The sequence below is a fragment of the Triturus cristatus genome, chromosome 7 (genome assembly GCF_964204655.1).
Source record: "Triturus cristatus chromosome 7, aTriCri1.1, whole genome shotgun sequence".
In the NCBI taxonomy this organism is placed as follows: domain Eukaryota; kingdom Metazoa; phylum Chordata; class Amphibia; order Caudata; family Salamandridae; genus Triturus; species Triturus cristatus.
The window spans coordinates 1178599461-1178619991 of NC_140590.1; the positions used below are offsets into that span (position 1 = coordinate 1178599461).

Here is a 20531-nt window from a genome sequence, read left to right on the forward strand (position 1 = left end):
GATAGATAGATATAAAATTCCTTGCCATGTCCAATTTCTTTATGTATCGTCCTGGCTTTCTCGGGGTTGGGACCAACAGACGACGGACCAGAGAAATGGAGGTTAAGGATGTTTAATAAACAGATAAACAATTACAGACAACAAAGAATACCGGTACTGGAATCACCAGTTAAAGTACGATACCCATTCACAGCTCTTCTAACCGTCCTCCGCATGCACACCGGACCCGGTATGCTCCAACGGAGGGCACAGTGCTAAGCAGTGGCCGACAATGCCACTCGACCGCTGTGAAGGGTCGTTCCAAGGTTGTGGAATCTGGGCACGTGGGAGTCACCCGGCCGGGCTCTCTACCACCTGGGAACAGCCGCTCTACCAGTATCCCCCAGAGTACTGCCACAACACAAAGGCGCTGGGAACACTTCCTAGTGTGCGTCTCTTGTATCCGGGTTTAAGTGATGCTACCCAAGGTGGTGCAGAGAATGGATGGGAGCAGCCGCTCTACCTATCCCAGTTCTCCTACGAGTGTCGATGGCTAAGACGCGGAAACACCTCCTGGATAGCGTCTTAGCTCTAGGCGTGTGTTTACCCAAGTAACGAGGGTGGGGAGCTTCGGCTCGCACCCACCTCGTTTTCTCCAATTGTTAGGCCGTTGGGAGCTTCAGCTCTACCAACGGTACCTGTGCCCAATGACGTTGACTACGGCTCTCAGAACGGGACAGGACACGGGCAGGAAGCACACGCAGCACCTCTCCTCCGCTCCTTAGAATGTTCCTTCCGCCGCTCAACTCTCCAACGGGTCCGTGTACCTCAACCAGGTACTCCGGTAAAGATCAGAATATCCGACGCCGAGTCCCAGTGCTCTTCTCCTTAAGTAGTACTCTCGGCGTTGTATAACCATGACTCTTGAGTTGCATAACACGAAAACTAGGCGCTACCCTTGGTGTTATGTAACCAGAACTCTTGAGTTGCATAAGGCATTGTTGCCGGAGGGCATTCTGGGAGTTGTAGTCCGCTCTCCTCCAAACGCACCAGGTTCACGGCAGTGGCATCGTGGGAGGGAATCCATGTGCGGGAGGGGATTCCTGACACTTTCACATTTGATGACTTTGCTTAGGGTATATTGTCACCATGAGTATCAATGGGTGACCCAGCCTTGATCCAGCCTCCCTCTTAGTGCACTGGGACACATCATTGCACTGAAGACCAGCTCATGTAAACCAGGAAGTTAAAATAGCTCATGATTCTGAAGCAGCAAAGTATCAGAAAAGGCAGAAGGAAGAAAAGACAGTGTGTTAGGTAATTACCCCTCCAGTGCCTTTGTGCAACGTGGAAGTCACAGGGAGAACAGCAGGTCAAAAGCTATGGTGACTGCTTGTGCAGACCAGATCTAGCCTAAAGGAAACGAGTGAGGAGAAGTATGTCTTTTTTTAAATATATTACATGAGGCTTTGAATGACACTAAAGTTGTGGTTGAGCGAGACCTAAAGCAAAACAATTAGAAACAATACATGTCTCTGCCTTCTGATACCAGCCAAGCTGCGACAGAGCAACAGGAGTGTAAACACAGAAACTCGGATGTGGTCGGTAAAACCAGATATACAGACATTAACTGTGAGAAGTTGGCCTAGTATATGCTGTCCACTAGTTAAAGTGGCGACCTTGCACCAGTCCAAACAACCTTTATGGTGATTTAAGAGGTCAAGGATGACCTTATGAAAGCTATCCAGTCGTGTGTCTCAGCACGGGCTGGTGCAGCTCTTGCTCCTGTGGGCTCGGCTGGGCAGTGTCTGGAGTCTTATCTTATAAATAATAACAAGCATTTGCAATGCAATAGGTCTCGCAGTTACGGGAGTCTAAGCTATTGGCATTGTACCTACCAATGCCTTTTATTTATGTTTTTAAAAACAAAACAAAAATAAAAGGCATTGTTATTTGTAATGTCAATAGCTCAAACTCGCGTCAATGCGAGACCTATTGCACTGCAAATGCTTGTTAATTACTTCTGGTCCTGGGCACTGGAGGAACCCGCCCCACGTAAAGCACTGTGTAAAGCTATGAAAGCAAATCATCCAGACATGTCTAATTTAAAATGCAAAGGAAGGAGCCATGAAGTAATCACCAACTCAATGACAGTGTTTTAGGAGTATCCAGTTGTAATCCTGTCTCCCATTTGCTGCTTGATCATATTGTGTGATCCTGGGCAAATTAGTTTAACAAGTTACTACATAATCCCCTTTATCTAGTAACAATAAAATTGATAACAGCGGCCCCAGGAGTAGCGAGCGCTAACCTTGTCTAGCTTTCCGTTACTAACCATATTGTGTGATCCCCAGAAATTTCAAATTACCTTATCAACCTATATGTCCTAGACATCTGGTGCCTTACACTTTGGCAGACTAGACAAAACTGGCAGGCTCTTTATATGCACAAAACTGGATTTATGCTTTTAGCCAGCGGAGGTGAGGGAGGAGAAAATGGCAAAACATGTTGAGAAAATCGTATCAAAACAACGCATTTAAAAATGCATTTGGACAAGCACGTCGCTGTTGTTTTTTTAAGAAGCACATAGTTTCTGCCCTTCCCAGATTATCAATCCGCAGTAAGCATGATGATGTCACGTTAACAAGTGATTCAACCGGTCTGGGTCTGCTCTTAAGGGAGACGGTGACTCTTTGGTTATTAGTGCGGCGGGGACACACTATCTGTGATTTAAGTCCATTGTGAAGAGAAGGTTCACAGGAAGAGCAGGGGGAGGAGTCTGCGCCGGGACTGGCCTGACATAAGGGCCGCTCCCGGCTCTCAGGCGTGGAGGTCTGTCCTGGGCAGTCTGTGCGTAGACTCCCTCCCGAGCTCGTGTGCACGAACACTCCTCTCGTGGCCCTGATACGGCCCCTTAGCGTGTGTGAGCGCCCAACCTGGGAGAGACCTTGCAGAGGGATTACACGGGGAGGACTCAAGAACACTCTGCTGTGGAACAGGAGGAGAGGGCGTGCCCAGCCCCAGCTTCACACCACCAGGCAAGTGAACAATGTATGCCCATGTCTGAGCACCTTAAGTTATAACACATGTTACATGCCCTCATAAATGGGATAAACTAAATCAGTGTTTTAATTCCTCTGAGGTGCCATTCATTAATGTTATCAATATTCTAGGATCTCAACCACAATGTACCTTTTGCGCTCATATCTCAAATATCTAACTACTCTTGTGTAGCTGTTTTATTTATTTGCGCGACCCTCTACCTTGTTAACACCACGGGTTTATATAAAGCGTCTTATCTTATAAAGTCTTTTCAATACATAATGCCCACGTACATATTCTTTGGATAGTGAGAACAGCTTTCAAAGCCTGCTGATCTCAACCGTAATATTTTTTTTTGCACGGCTCAGAATCGGTAGTTCCATGGCGGGGGGCTGAGCGAATTGGGAGAGTGTGAAGACGGCTTTGCTGTGTAGCGCACGAGCCTTGCCTGTATGACGGGGCTCCAGGAGCGAGCCAAGTCTAGGGGTAAAATTATACTCGCCTCGTGTGAGTGTAAGAATGTCGTCGCCGTGTGGCGCGTGACAGTCAGTGTATACCGATGCCTCCTTCCACAGCCCTTCACTCCCGGTACTATAAAATATTCCGCCCACGGAGCCGTCACGAGTGCAGCGGGGGCATTGTCACACGGAAAAAAAACAAGAAGGCGTGTTAATGTGCCACAACCTGTACGCGCAAACAAGTGCTATGGATTGTAAAATTTCGACTGTCGCATGCATATCTCCAGCGCTTGTTTAACGACAAAGCACACACGGCAGTATGACATATAAGCTATCGCATGCATACATTAATGTTTGGTGTTCAGGAAAAAAGCAAACTACAATCAAAATAATTAGGGGTTTGCCCAAATGACCCTCCTATACCTGGGCAAGGGAACATCTACGGTATATATACAAATGGTATAGAGGGATAGATCATGTTTACTTTCTGCACAAGTGTTTATTAATTACCTCGGCAAAAAATCAATTTCTTCTGACAAAATTAAATGATTATAATACAGGCACAAATATCTATCGGTGAACATCCAAACACATAATGTAACACAGTTTAGTCAATACATCTAATACGAAACAATTTATATTTACACTACAGCACATATATACAAACTCATATACAAAGTAATTCAATCAAAAATCCTTTCCCTATTAGCTCATTCCATCAAACATGTGTGCACTTAACATTGCGTAGTGCTACAGCCGGGGGTAGTCCTATCAGCAATACACAGATATAGTATTTCCTCTTATTTTGTAATGCCAATACAATTTATGTATTTATTCCACAATACAGTGGACTCCTCCTTTGTCAAGGTGTCGACGCGTTCGCGTTTCAGCCTTCTACTTTCGTTATGGCTTCCTCAGGACAGGGATATGATCTGTGGGTTCTAATGAGGCAACCTGGTCTCGTGAATTACAAGGTCGACTTATACTCCGGTCCCACACGTCAGTTGGAAGCTCCTCGGCACTTGTATCTTCTCAGGAATTCTGGGTCTCTTCGATTCCTTCGAGCAATTTTCAATCAGTGTGTTATAAGTCCTTTTCACCGACACTGTGCTCCTTCAGCGTCCGTCATCTCCACGAGCCGGCCTCGGAAAAAAGCAAAGGCGTGCTAACATGGCGCCAGCCAGACACGTCCACATCTCCTATCCTGTGAGGCACTGAGCAAGGAAGCAGGTGTGTTAATGCGGTGCCACATACGCGTGCACATCTCCTGTCCTGCTACTTATTAGGTCTCACGCCGCTGTACGCGTTCACAGCTGCTGTCTTTTAACCCGTGCACATATCCTGTCCCCCATCGAAAGCAAGTCGACAACAATAGATCTCGCCGAGGCGAGCACCGCATGGCGCTACATCGCTAGGCGAGACCTAAAAAGTATGTATTTATTAGTAATGTGACTTCTCTGTCTTTGTTCCCATTAATTATCAGTCATGGATCATTCAGGGAGGCCTAGAACACAATTAAAAGTGGTCTCTATATTTGCTGTTCGAAGTATGCACAGATAAGTGCTGAAAATACAGCTTTAGGTGACTGTTTATTTTTGTACGGTCTGGGACATCAAAATAATGAGCTAGCAACCCGAATCATGTGTTATGTTATGTTATTTTCATTTATACAGCGCACAGATACTCGGAAGTGTCCCGGCGCTATAGACCGCTGGGGAACCCGTCCTGGCTATCCCTGTGAGATGGTCCCTTTCTGGGTATCTCCAAGGTGAAACCAGGCATCCCCTGCGTCTGTGGGGGGCCGTTGTAGAGATGAGGCAAGCTTAATGCCCAGAGTTGCCGAGTGTGTTCCTGGTTAGAGTAGGTACCGAGGCGAGAATTATCGAGTCCGTTTTGACCCTGGTCCACGACCCTGCCGCGTCGGGAATTGAACCCTGGTCCCTGGCCGATTCTCTGCTTACGGATCTGCCACCTCTAACCCGTGAGCCACACCTCTCCACTCATAAGACTGAAAGTTTGTTGCAGGATCAGCACATTATTTATTTCCTCCCCCTCGATCACTGATTAATGCCATAATAGCAGGGCTTTAAGTGGGCTGGGTCCTGCTGGCGCTCAGCACCAGCAGTTCTTAAAAGCAGGCACCAAGATGGGTCCCTATCGGGCTCTCCATTTTCACCCTCACACTCAGAATGGTAAAAAAGAAAGTTTACCACTGCAGCAGTTCACTCTTTTGCTGTAATTTTTTTTTTGCAGTTCTGTATTGCTAAACTCGACGTGCTTGACATGAGCACCAACAAGGACATCTTCATTTATTTTTTGGTAGGCACGGACAATTAAGTGATTTGCCCAGAAACACAGGATGTTGAGCCGACGCTGACACTCAAATCTGCTTCCTTAGCTCCAAAGTAGGCAAGTCTAGCCATTATGCCACAACCTCTTGCGCAAGAACTAAAGCATTTTCAATATTATATACAACGCAGCTATAGTTGTATGTATGCATGTAGTATATTAATCTTATGCAACTGACAACCTTTGACAAAGCCAAAAGTCCTGGTTTGTTGTAGGTGTAATGATACTTTTGTGGAGGCAATAACAGAAGCAGCGAACTACCAGTCGGGCGGCACATTATGCTTAGCACAGATTTTAGTATAAATGTTTTAAGCCACGCCCTTAATTATATCGGCCACGTCCCTTTGAGCGACCCCTCCAGTTTTTCCATCCCACATAAAGCCCTGCATAATAGCAATAGTTTAACTTATATCTGAAACCCTATGCCGCCGTCAATACCATGCTGAGTTACTTCAAGTGTCTGGGAATGCACCCTGCATTCAGACAACTCACTCCTCATTCTCGCCCTTCACTTTCACGCTCACCCTGCACTCACAGAGATCACAATTCACTCACACTGATCACTATGCACTTACTCCATTCACCCGCTCACCCTGCACTCACAGTGATCACTCTGAACTCACAATGCACTTCCGCTGTTCACCCTGTACCTCACCCTGCAGTCACACAAGCACACTACTCACCCTGCACTCATGTCACACTTCACTCACCTGTCCCCCTCACTGCTCAATCTGCAATCTCAATCAAACAAGCCCATCACTAACCATGCATTCATTCGTCCCACTCATATATTCAATTTTTTTTTACATCTGACACCATGGATAGTACGTAATTTTGCTTGCCAGATGGGTTTTTTATTTATCCCTGGATTGCAATTAGATGCATATCAAATCTATTTTTGTATTTCATCAAGATATGTTGTTCCTATGCAAAGCCTGCTTAAAAAATGACTAAGTGCTCAAGACAGTGTACAATAAATTCATAGAAAAATCACAGAAAAGAATGTGTAGGCAAAAGCTTACATCTGTACAAATAGCAAGAAAACAAATTATACAATAAACACATGAAAAATTCTTATACAGTTTACAAACGTCAAGCTCTGTAATTTTGTGTGCAGAAAAAAGTCCTACGCTCTTCTTTAAATAAAAGTACAGGGATTCCTTTTCATGAGGTCCTCGATGTACCATAGTCTTTTTTAATGCCAAAAAAAGGTCGCCTCTAAGTCTAGAAACCAGGTCCAAGAAACCGTATTAGATGGACTATAAGTATTCACAATGTCTTGACATCAATTTATCCTGGGTTCTTTTAGGCTCGCTTCATAGGAAAATTAACCAACGCGTTTCGACCTTCTGCGTGGCACTTCTTATATCAGAGGTCTTCATCAGGGTGGATAAATTTGTACGAAGGACGGGTGATATCTATTTGTAAAAAATACGAATACTGGTCAGGACTTATAAAAGTGTGGGGAGTATTTACAAGTGAAAATGTCTATTTGACTAGGAGCATTACGTACCACATCTGTCATTAATGGGTTTCAAAATCCATGACTCTCTTGGTGGAGAAGAATCTTTAGGCTAGGGAAAGAAGGTAGGCAAAAACGTGGTCACTATCGTAGGTCTCAGTACTAGTCTCCTTGATAGCTTTAGATTAGTTTGTTATAAAGTGCCTCTCAATGTTGCACCAACGTGTGTGTATAATGGAGAAAATCGCGAAGAGGGAGTGGCAAAGGGTGTTAAGGGATATTCAAAATAGTTTAATAGACGCGCAGTGAAAAAGATTCGTTATCTGAGCATCGCGAAAAATATATGCTGCTGTTTTCTTTAAGTGTCAGGAAACGTGTTAAACCAACCGCCGCTCTGGCGTGCATGCTGACAGGAATTATAACTGCCCTTTAAACCCTAGTGTGATAACCATTGTTAAAACAAGCAGTCTTTACCTTGTATTGCCGATGGAAGACTTATACGAAATCTAGGAGCAAGTCCCAACGGTCAGGCTGCTGATCAAATCCGGGCTCTTTCCGGGCGGGGCGCAGCTTAGCTTTTTAATGCTCTCAAATGTTCTGGCGTAAAGGCAGCATTAACACGCCTGGGAAATCTTTTTCCTAATTTGCGCTCGGGACAAAAACGTTCCTACAATCACGCCGGAAAAGCCACCAGAGTATTTCTGGGTTCAGGGACGGAGAAGGGGGCGGCTCCACTATGACGTAGTTCCCGTAAGTTGCCATGGAGCTGGACGCTCTTGAAATGAACCTTGTTTTGGCAACATTTTCAAAGAGCGTGTATACCTCTGTGCTTGCTTATTACGTCACTTTGAAAGTTTGAGATTCATAAACATAGGCTACTACGAACTTTGCTTAGCGTCAGCAGGTTTAAAAGGATTAAAGGAACTTGTGATTTGAACTCTAGAGAGCCAATCACGTCGACACTCCTACTATTAGGACTGCCACGCTCACAGTACAATCGTGGGTAGAGTGCCTATGTTTCATTCGTCCCACTCTGCACTTACATCCGCACCAAATTCATATGGTCACCTCATTCACCCTGCAGTCACTCCTCCTATCCTACTCTCACACCGTTGCATCGCTCACTGTGCACTCCCATGGGCACTCCTGCCACCCACACAGCACAGAGGGTTAATGTGCCTGCTGCAAGAAACGTGTACCATGCAGATCACAGAACTGAGTGTGAGTAAACTATGAGTAGCGCTATAAAAAAAAATTAAATGTTTGTCAGAAAGGGGTTGTAGAAAGATGAGGTGCATTGTTGGTGAGGGAATTCATGGAGAAGTAGGAAATGAGGGGGGGGGGGCACAAAAAAAGACTGTGCGATCAGTGCTAGGGCCAGCCCTGGCTGGGAATTTTGGCCCAACCCCCCCGAAGTTGGGGTCTAGTTGCGCCCCTGTAACTATGCAAATGCTCCTCCCCAAGGCATGAGATCCAGACACTGCAGACAGTGCTTCAATGAGATATAAGCATATCACACTGAACTTCAGAGGTTTGAAAGCCTTGCAATTCTCCTCGCTGTGGTCTGCAGGCCTCGCATTGCTCGAAGAATACCTCTCAGTGTTCATCACTGAAACATGGGCCTCATGTTACATGTCCCTCCATGAGGTATGACACACACACATGCATGCCCCTCTCACTCACCAATAGATGCATGAGAGCCTGAAAAAGCTCATCATTTAGACAGGAACACATTATTAGACTGCGTAAGTGTGACAATCTGAACTGCTGCATGGGGGGCATAAAAGGCACCCTACGACTCCCTACTTTTCACCCTACAGCACTTTCCATACTGGAGCTTAGGGTGCCATGTTTCACTACAGAGGAGAATGGGTTGAAAAGCACAATAGACTATAAAGTCAGGGCTGGCTGAAGGTGTCACGTGGGACATCGTATTATATGTGCCTTTGTAAAGTGCTTCACCTTCATACCTTTTGCAGAGGCTTCCAAGCGCATTCTGGGGTCACCAAGGAGTTATTCTCAATGCCCCAGGTCCAGTGCTTTGAATAAGCAGGTACTGCCCGGCACTGAGTACCTGCACTTCTTAGCACCGCTACAATACATTTAATGGGAGAGTACCGGCAGTTCTGGGGGTTAAGCAGGTATTCTAAATAGTGATTACCTGCACTTCTATATTTCCATTTAAAACACTGCCCAGTTCCACTCATGAGCAGTTCCGCAAAACCAGGTTTTTCTTTGCATTCTGGTATTTGAAGTGCTGGTATTAAAATAGTATCAACTGGACTACAAATCCCAGAATAACCTGCGGCGATAGAAATACTTGCCTGTGGAATTGAAAAACTAAAGAGCACTGCTGAACGGACCCCACGTGGGAGGATACACATTCCCTTGTCGCGCGTGGTTGGGACTGGGAAACCTGTGTGCGGACTCCACCTTCACTAGTTTGTGTGAGTAGTGAAACATTGCAAGAAAGACAATGTACAGCCCCTCCCGCGGTCCACCCCGTGGTTTGAAAGTCACAACACGGGATGCCCTAGTTTCGGTGGGGGTGGGGTTGGTTGGAAATGATTCGGAATGTCCCAGGCTGGCCCCCAGGTGGATGAAACGCGTGTGACGTCATCGGTAATGGTGGAGGGGTGGGCCAATATAAGCCCCGGGGGGAGCTGGGAGGAATGTGTTTTGGCAGAGAGAACTGCTGTTTCAGGTGAGGTGTATGGCTTCACTTGCGTTGCCATTGTGGGAGCTCAGGAATCTAGTTTAGCAGTTTTTGCGCTCTCATTTTCATCCCTTTTCTTTTTGTTTGATATTTTTCTAAATGGCGTGTTGGTGATGCATTATAGTGACCCGTTTTTTTTTTTATTTAACTGCAGGATCTCTAGATTTAAGGGCCGGTTCTCTAGATTTAAGGGTCAGATCTCTAGATTTAAGGGCCTGTGGAATAGTAAGTGGTCCACCTCTGCCCGCGTGCTTGACTTGCACAGTATGCGATACGCGCGTTATGGTAACCCTACTCCACTTTTCAATGTGTTTGTGTGTATGTGTTTTCTGCGAATTTCCATTAATAACGGTTTCCTTTTCTATATTACAAAGCTTTTTTTTTTTTTTGGGCGGGGGGGTTGAGAACTTAACACTGATTTTTGGCAATTACTGTACCTTGGTGCCCAGCTCTCCATGACCATACAATGTAGTGACAAAGGACCGCCCCCGGTGACCTTTCGTGCTCTCCTCTGGTGCACGAGCGCGGTTTCTTCCGTTCTAACTTCCCATCGGTGGATTTTGCAAGCCTCTGCTCGTAAATGCACAAGATGGGCTACACCTGCTGGCTTGTAAGATATGACCATGTTGCCCTTAAGCACGAGAGTAGATTCTCTATAGTCGGCCTCACGTGTATTTACTATTTAAGTGACAGTAATAAAAGGTGTGCACCTTTTATTCTGCGGTCTTTGAAGGCACTGCTCCCGGTCTGTTTATCCCCCTTCAGTTAGCTGTTTGAGTCGTAATTGTTTACTTCTATGGATTCATTAGTTTCCCTCTGGGTGAGGGTATTAAGTGATTCAGGTCACCAGGGACTGTATTGCAGTTTAGTGTTGGGGCAGTTAATTACTCAACACACGTGCTAACAAGGACTTGTAATTGGAAAGCCCGGTTCCTAATCTCTGACCCCCAGTAACAAGGGGCCACATTCCCCGACCCCCCCCCCCCCCACGCACCCCCTGCTGCAATAAATGGGGTAGTGGGAGGGGATGGACATCTACATACCTATAAACGAGACCCTCCCGAGGTTCTTTAGGTCTTGTTACTCCCACAACATATTGCATTTGTCCGAGATGAGTGCAGGAGGCCAAAAGTGACCTCTGTGCTTTCAGTATCCATCCACGGCCTACACTAAAAGCTAATTCCTCCCTTGGGTGAAACGTCGGCGTTAGATTCAAAGCAGAAAAAAGCAGCTTTTTTTGTGTGTGAATATTTGCCTCCCTCCAATAGTCGCATCCTCTGTTCTGTCCGCTAGATGTCGCTGGCACACGTCCTAGCAGCTGAAGGTGGGAGGGACGTATATATGGTTCTATGCGTTAGTAGTTTTATTGTCCGTTTTTTTCCCCCCTCCCCTTTAAATGTGGTTACACTTATTTATGACACAAACGTGACTAAAAATGGGAAGGTATGATGTGGCTTAATTGCACCAGTTGCCGACTTTGGTATTGGGGATCCTGGCTCTAGTCAGAGCGTCAGCCGCTTTCCTTTAATTCTGGGCTAATCAAGTCACTTCTCCTCGGTCTTCGATGAACACGGACAATTTGTGATAGAATTGTTTACCTAATGTAAAGATAATCTCCAGTAGCGACATGCGCCCCATATAAAACTGAAGTCACCCATGGTAACTTGACATGAGCTGAGAAAATTGAGTGTTCGGTAAAGCAGAGATTAAGAAACGACCATACATACGAGAAATGTGAAACGACCATACATACGAGAAATGTGAAGCGAACGAGTTAGTTTCTAGGCACTAACACAAGGCACGGGTCCCCTGTGGGGTTCAGCTTAGCCTTCCTTTCTGGGGTTCTCCCAGTGATAAAATCCACCCTGACCAGGTCCTTGCCCATTAAATACTTGCCCTCTGTTGAAGTTGAGCACGTAAATTCGGTGTGCCTCATCAATGGCTTCTGGGTGCTAACGTAGAGACTCCTCGCACGCTTGAAAGAACCAATTGTCCCTTTGTAAAATGCTTGCTCCTCCAGGAGTCATGCTGCGTAGTGTATCCACCCACTGTTCGTGCCAGCTATGGCCTTCGCGCAAAAACTACACTTCATGCTGTTACTTGAAGCGTAAAAGGCCATTTTATTAGGACCAGGTTGCAACCATTTAAACTTTATTAAACAGTATGGGTCAGGTCTCGGATTGGCTGAAGGTCAACTCCTTGCAGTTTAATGGTGGGAAGACAGTTGTTGTATTGCTCTGCAGCGATCGTGCCTAAACCCCTGCTGGGCGAATTCAGGCTTAGGCCAGAGGATGATCCCGTAGTGGCAGCAAACATGGTCCGCAACCTGGGGGTTATGGTGGATGAGGACCTCCAGATGCAATCTCAGGCAAATAAAACAATTAGCATCTACTTTGCCTTGTTGAGAGCTCTTCGGCAAATTCTTCCCCTACTACCCAATGAGGCTAGACCCCCCTGGTGGTTAGAAGTATAATCCTGAGCAGACTGGGCTATTGCAACTCCCTGTATTTGGGTGCTCCTCAATGCATCCTGCAGGGGTTGCAAAGAGTCCAGTCTATGGCAGCCAAATTAGCTCTTAATAGACAGCGTGGCTCCTCCGCTGCCTTGACGCTGAGGGACCTTCACTGGCTGCCCATCAAAGACAGAATTGGCTTTAAGTCTCTTTGTATGTTTTACAGAGCATACATAACACTGGTCCGGTACCCCTGCGAGAGATTCTCCTGGTACGAGCCCAAAAGACTCCTCCGGTCTACTAGTCAAGTCTGGGGTCTATCGCTAGAGTTAAGCTGGCCAGGATGGGAGGTAGGGCCTTTGGCACAGCAGCAGCATGTCTTTGGAATGAGATACCTTAGACAAGCTGATTCCCTGCTGGACTTCAGGAAGAGATTTAAGACCTGGCTATTTGCCAGGAATAGGTAGCAATATTCCTGATTAGTAGCTCAGCCGTTCTGCTGCCATAGGTCAACATGGTCTCTAAGCGCCAGGATACCAGTTGGGTGACAGCTGCGCTATACAAAAACTCTATACAATACTCTTCCCCATTCACTTGGTGACCTCCTTCCTCTCCCCATTCTCACCTTCACTTGCCCTCAAAGCATTCTGTTGAATCTCCTTCATTGCTTCTGTGCCCTGCTATCAGTCACCCATGTACCGTTCTCCCCCACCCCCCGAGGGGTGGATCCGCCCGTATGTGACTCACCACCCCTCCAAAGTACTGTAACGCCGCTACCCTGCAAACTGCCCTTAACTGGCACGCTAAGACTGACCTAGCGTCATGCCCTCCCTAAACCTGTAGGGTGGGGTTGGTGGACAAACTTTTAACTCTAAACACCCCCCCCCCACGGTGGTGCTAAGGTGTCTGGAAGAGGCCAGATCGTCCTCTTCTGAAAATATATATTCCTAAACTCCCGCCCCTTCCCCAGTCTCTAAATCCCACCCCCCACCTTGGCCTTGTGCGAATATCCCCGGGGGAAGACTGGTCTGCAACCTTCACTTCCCCCAGGGGCCGTCATTGCCACTGAAAGCACCCAATTTCATCAATGTGGCGTAGCACCGGTGCCCAGGTCCCACACGCGAGGAAGGATGGTTGCTGCCCCCCCCCCCCCCTTCCCCTTGTAATCAAACTGGACCATAATTTGGTCCGTGGGGCTCCTTGAAGACTTGGGTTTCCGAGTTATTGATCCTGCTGTGCTATTGCACCCAGCACTGTTGGGCGTGTTCAGGTTGTGCATTGTTCTGCTGCGGCTCTTCTGGCAGAGGGGCTGCCGACTGGTGTCCTATTCACTGGCAATCGCACACCCCTGCACAATGGCACACGCTACTTCTATAGAGATGATGGTGCCGGCTCCTGTCCATCAGTTGGGCGACACGGTGACGAAATAAACTAGTGTGCACAACAAGGCTCCTGTGATGTGGCACTCGGACTGAGTTAATAATAGTCACCCCTTAACACTGACTATCCCTGTTGTCTCGAGTAGGGGCGAGGCCAGAATGTTTAGGAGTGAGATATGCAAGAGAATGGGGGCACAAAACATTTTGGATAAAATCAGGAGCGGGGGGGGGGGGTTCGTGTCACCCCTTCAACTCCAATAAATGTATTCTATCCTCTAAATCTTTACAATCGTGTATGGTGAGGTCTGTCGTATTACATGCAGACGAGTGCACGCTCTTATCTGTTTATGCAGGTCTTAAAACATGTTGGTTATTTTACAAAATGAGTTTGAGTACTCCTCTCCGCTCCTTGTTTTCCACTGCTTTTTAAGCGCCCGCCTACGCATTGCATCTCATTTGTTCACCCCCCACCTCCCTTCCCATTTTTACTAGCCAAACTACACTCCTTGATTGAATACATCTTTTCAAACTACACTGCCTTGGGCCCTGAGTATCTTCCAGAGGACACTGACCCCCCCATTCTATAGCAGAGCTGGCTTGTCTGTCCGCCTCGGAGCAGCTGCCAGCCCTGCTAAAGTACTTCAAGTTCACAATTCTGCACCTGAGAGCTTGAAATCTCTCCACCTATTTTACCGTCTCATAACGTACATCGACCTTATTCCCCCCTCAGCTGCTACTAATAGCACAGACTAACTGGTCTCTTAAAGACTGGTCAGACCATTCTCATAAGAATTTAAATACCCCCTGGATTCCAGCAAATTGTGTTCACTACTTAGGATTGAAAACGGAACCCCATCATGTCTAAATATAGTATACTGAATGCATATATTTACTCCATCTGTTTCATGCTGCACATTGATGGCACAACACATCCTTCTTGTCCTTTCTGTAGCCTCTGTCCATACTTTGAGTGTTCCTGCCCACTGCTCTCTGACCACACCCTCATATCCTTGCACAATGTCCTCTACCCTCTGTCCATCGGCCATTATGAATGACTTCATTGTTTCTGTAATGTCATTCCCCACACTGGGAGTGCACCTCACTCTAAACGTATCATACGTTGCATATCCAGATAGAGATGCCCTCTGTTGCAGCAACGCTCTCTCGATCCTTGCTAATGACCTATTCGCTAATGTCTTAATGGGCACATACAGATTAACTTCACTTATTGGCCATAAAGTTCCCCACAAAACTGAAGAATCTTGGCAAGTAATTCCTCTTTGGCATCTCTGACGGAGTCGCTGCAAACCACTTATCGGTACAACCACAAGTGTTGCGAGCCCCCCCCATCAGAGTAAAGCTGCACAAACCAACTAAATTCACACCTTTAAAATGCTTTAAATCTACCCTCCAGTCATTTTCACCACAGCTATTGAGCTTATACTATGGCATGGCAAAGTTATCATGGGCACAATATCCTACCCTGTATGCAACACAGAGGAGCGGGTTCCCCTCTGCCTGCTCCGGCAGGTGGAAAGAACAATCTGCCAGGCAACCTTGGAGGAATCTGCCAATGTCAACCCATCGACTACTGTGAATCGAAGCTGATTTTTTTGAGCTGCAATCTGTGCCCGCAACTACAAATTTCAGCCGCCAACGCCGCCCCCCCCCACCCCCCTCCCAAAAAAAACCTGGCTTTGATCAGTTCCCATGGCTCACGCTGCCCAGAGCTGGGCCAGACTAATATTTTCCCTTTGGCCGCCATGACTTGGTGTTTGATATTTAAGGTTAGGATGGGATTGGGTCAGGGGTACTGTGCTTACTGGACTCTGATGTAAAACTTTGAAATTCGCTGGTGGCCAAGGGATCATGTGAACAGCAGGCGGGGTATTGATCCGGAGAAGCTGATTAAGCGAGGGTCAGCTGCAACATGCATCAGCAGTATATCTCAGGATATGCATTAGTAGTATCACAGGGGTGCATTGGTAGTATCTCTTGAGGTGCAAAATCGGCGTGAGGGTGGGAATCTTTTGGTTTCATATTTTGGCAAAAGCACATTGGGGTACAAAATCGCCATTTGCACAATATGCTGCAATGCCTTTTATGTGGCAAGTCAGCAGATATGAGGAGATTTAGGTGAAAATTTGAGCAGGCCATAGAATGTGGAAGTGTCTCATGGAGTATGAGATGTGTGCTGCATCAGTATGACATCACAATTCTTTCTCAGTAGATCAAGGTCTGTTGCTTCCCATCCAGCGGGTACCATGGCTTTCTTTTTGTCCATTCACATCCCCACTTTGAAGGTTTATTGGGCTGTTCCATGATTTAAGTGCAGCTTTGTTCTCCTTTGTATTGAAACAGTAGTACGAAGCTACATGTCATTTCTTATTTGTCAAAACTGCATCAGTCTGAATGGTGTATAGCACAGCCACGTGTTGATTAAATTGCGTTCTACGACACCATGTATTTTGCAGGGGGTACACCATCTAAAGATGCTGCTCTAGGTGATGGTACTGCCTGAATTTAAGCCAGCTCCTCTCCAAAGGCTACTTGCATAATACATCCAGGATTGCCGAAGGTCACTAACTGATCAAAGTTTAGCACCTCCGGCTAGTTTATTGTACATTTTAATCTAGTGATTAAATGGAACACAAGGCTCTTTTGGAAGGGGGGCTCTTGCTCTTGAGTTGCTAGGTAGCATGTGGTTCATGTGCCCACCTGGCCTTGTGGGATCTAGCCAAGGGATAAGAACGAACATGCAGTGCTCATGTGAGGTCTGTCCTGGGAATGTATTATTTAGAACCAAGTGAGGACAAGACCGGTTTTGTTGAGGAGGCCGGGTATGCTTATAACCCCAATTACTCCTGTGTGCTAAGAATGTGGGTGCTTCATCCATGAACTGAAGTTTGGTTTATAGGTAATGGGGTTTCTATGGTCGATTAGGTGGGCTAGCTTAGTATCTACAAACCCTCCGCTGCCCCCCCCACTCCAATGACAGGCACGTTCTGTTACTACTTGGCAAAGTATTTTGTTGCCTGGCCTGCTGTCCCCGAAGGCTGGGTTATAGTTAAAAATCTGCCATTGCTTGGCATATGGCTGTACCCCTTTCCTGCCTTCGAGAGATAGGTTTGCTCCAGATGAGCATAATGCCCTCCTCCAGCCACCTGGTCTTGAGCAATCTCTAAACGCTACAAAAATCCCTATCCGAGATAATACCACTCCCTTCTAGCACATGGGAAGGTCTTAGCCCCGCCCCCTATAACATTTTGACATGTCAGCTGGTAATATTTGAAACCAAGAATAGGTGAATGCTGGAGGCTCGGGAAGCCTTCGATTTTTGGACTTGGGAAGTTAAAGCACAACCATTAGCTCCGGAAATATCTTGATTTGACTAGGGCTGGATGTCGTGTTTTGGTGATTAAATATTTTTAATGTACTGACATCTCCTCCTGACTTGACTATTTTGTTTTTCTGTTGGCAGATTCTACTCTTATAAATCAACTAACATGGCTTCCACTGGGATCCAGGTCCTCGGCATGGCCTTGGCCCTGATTGGTTGGATCGGCACAATCATCACCTGTGCTTTGCCCATGTGGAGAGTCACGGCCTTCATCGGTAACAGCATTGTGGTGGCTCAGATCATCTGGGAGGGCCTGTGGATGAACTGCATCGTGCAGAGCACCGGCCAGATGCAGTGCAAGATCTACGACTCCATGCTGGCCTTGCCCCAGGACCTGCAGGCAGCGCGAGCCCTCACTGTCATCTCAATCCTTGTTGCCATCTTGGCCCTGCTCGCCAGCGTCATTGGTGCCAAATGCACCAAATGTGTGGAGGAAGAGAATACTAAGGCCAAGATTTGTGTTGTGTCTGGCATCATCTTCGTCATTTCTGGCGTCTTGATGCTCATCCCGGTCTGCTGGTCCGCCAACTCTGTAATTCGTGACTTCTACAACCCACTGGTGGTTGAAGCCCAGAAGCGGGAGCTAGGGGCTGCCTTGTATATCGGTTGGGCCTCTGCTGCCTTGTTGCTTCTCGGGGGTGGCCTGCTGTGCTGCTCCTGCCCCAAAAAAGAGAACTTTTCTGCCCGGTACACCGCTGCTCCCTCCCAGGCCAGGAGTAACTACTCTAGCAAGAACTACGTGTAGGCCATGGCTACCCTGACTGCTACTATAAACTCTATGCAGTGCTCCTTGATACTCTTTATGCTGTCTTTTGTCGAAGGCAGGGGGACTAGGTTTCAAGGTACTACTTGAGCAGTAACTGTTTTATTGGATTGAAACTGTGAATTCCCTGCCCTTGCACTAAGTTTTTATATCCTAGTTTTATTCTTTTGAAACATATCAATAAAGGTCTTTTTTAGCTGTTCAGTTGTCTGAATTCATATGGGTGTTGCCCCTTGTGGCAGGTTTAGACCAGCAAATGCTTGTTCCTCTTTAATTTATCAATATGGCTGGTGCAGGAACCAGGCTTCAGCCCAAGGTAGGTGTAAACATTTCTCCTGTTATGTAACCAGTTCCAAAGTAGGAGATACGAGGCTGGCTAAACAATGCTGGGCCACCACAGTCCAAGTGGCACATGCAGTGGGTGGCTACCAATTCCTTTGCTGTCCCATCTGAGGGGTGCAAGTAGTTCAAAGCATCTGGAATGGGGAGCTGAGCGATTTGCTGATAGAATCATGATTTTTCCTCCTGTTTCGGCTTTCTGTAGCTCCATAGCAGGAGAGAACTGTACAAGTGTTTTAGGGAAGGGGTGTTTTCGGGTATATTCATCCTCCAAGATGAGCTTAAGTACAGAGGGGCATATTATCAAGCAGGGCGTTAAAATTATCGCCGCTTTAGCGACAGAAAACTGCAGCTAAAATGGCGATAATGGGCTTAATAATATGCCGCAGAGAATTCCAATAGAAGCCCATGTTGACACCAGAACCTGGGCTTCTATTGGAATTCACAAGGGCATATTATCAAGGCCGTTATCGCCGCTTTAGCGGCAGTTTTCTGCCGCTAAAGCAGAGAATTCTAACGCCCTGCTTGATAATATGCCCCTGTGTTTGGGTGATGGCTAGTTGGATTTGTGGACGTTTAATCCCGTTCAGTGTTAAACCTGGATTTTAGACTGTTTAAGGATTAATCAGTAACATGTCTGGTCGTGAGGAATTCTGTGTGGGGCGGAGAGGGGCAAGGACCAGGAAGCCATCACATGTCTGGAGGACGTGGCAGCCAGTGCTGAGGTCTGCAATCGGCTGTAGTGATGAGCGCAGCTGAAGAGGGCGTAAATTCAGGGCAACTCCGGGGAACACCTGTATTTTGGGAGGAAGTGTCATGATCACCCTGAGACGAGTGCTGGTACTAGCTGTAGTAGAACAGTGGAGTGGCGTGGGTGATTACCAGGGAGGTAAACCCTGTCAAAATGCTGGGAAAGGGGTAAATATGGGGAGGTGGTGAATTTCTACACACTGTTAGAATCCAGGTATAGGTATTTCAATAAGGGCAGGGAGTGGGACAACTGGATGAGCAACAGCTGGCTGGAATGCTACGTAGAGCGGGTGGACGGGAGGAAATCTGGACGGTGAGATAGGACCGACCTTTATTTAACTTAATAGATATTGGTATTTGAAGCCTTGTGTGTAGATGCCAAAGTTCAGATGGTCAGGAGAATCGAAGGGCTTGGTGCTTTGGTGGCTGAAAAGTCGAGGGAGGGGGGGGGGGGGCGGTGGACGGCGGTTGGGGAGGTTAGCTCACATGTATGGAACAAGCTGAAAGAGCAGCTAACTGGTGCATTAAGTTGAGGGAGAGTGCATAGGCGGAGTGCGCCTAATGAAGCAAAGGACATGGCCACTTTAAAGTTTTGGCTTCTCAGTATATTTTAGATGGGAGCCTTGTATCTACACTTTATCAATAAACCTTCAAATGATCCACATGGAGGCAGGTATCTGGACTCCCAGGTTTTAATTCTGGTATGCGTTTAATCCTAGGCTTTAAGGCAACATCTTTAACTTAAGAAAATTCTTGCACAAATATATATATATTTTTTTTTTTTTGGGACACTGCCTTGTCACCCCGGCACACGTGCACCCAGATGTTAACTACCCTTACTACATTTATAATATCAGAAATGTCTGGCAATATTCTAGAACAAAATCGCTACAACAGCAGGAGTCTAGTATTTCTCAAACCCGTAGATAATATAATTCCCTTCTTTCAGAATCTCACTTGACCTAGTTGGCAACCAGTGGCTTTGATAAGAGTGCTGGCAAAAGAGAACCCAGGCTCCATGGGATAAAGGGCGTAACCCAACAGTGGACCACTTCAGTGGCTTAGATAGAAATGCTGTGGAAAAAATGTGGTAACTCCGAAGGCCTAGCAAAACATTCTGCTGCCAACAGTTGTGTTGTAGTACAGGTGTCAACGGAACCTATTGGGCAGGCCAAAACGCCTTGCACGCTGTAACAGGCTATTGCTGTACTACTTGGTGGCTGCCGCCACAGCATGCTGCACACTATCCAGTTAACACTTGACAACTTCAAGCAATGGCCCAGATAACCCTGTTGCCACGACCTGCTGTACACAATGCTTCCCTTCACAATACCCACCACAATGCCTTTTCCAGTCGAAGCACCTGCCTGAAGAGCAGGAACAAGAGTGGCAGCTGGTGATGGGTCTTTAAATGGGTGTCTTGCATAATGTGGTGGTGACTT

At 46.7% G+C, this 20531-nt stretch overlaps 1 protein-coding gene across 2 annotated transcripts; it reads left to right on the forward strand.

The window, feature by feature from the left end:
• Positions 1-2831: 2831 nt before the first annotated feature.
• On the forward strand, positions 2832-18202 carry LOC146811387 (claudin-6-like). 2 transcript variants are annotated; one of them, XM_085618499.1, is made up of 2 exons: positions 2832-3017; positions 17319-18202. In XM_085618499.1, exon 2 carries the CDS (start codon positions 17344-17346, stop codon positions 17980-17982), a length of 639 nt encoding a protein of 212 aa, XP_085474625.1. In that variant the 5' UTR covers positions 2832-3017; positions 17319-17343; the 3' UTR covers positions 17983-18202. The 2 variants fall into 2 exon arrangements, with proteins under 2 accessions (XP_085474625.1, XP_085474624.1); XM_085618498.1 differs by lacking the exon at positions 2832-3017 and adding an exon at positions 9930-9994.
• Positions 18203-20531: the final 2329 nt, after the last annotated feature.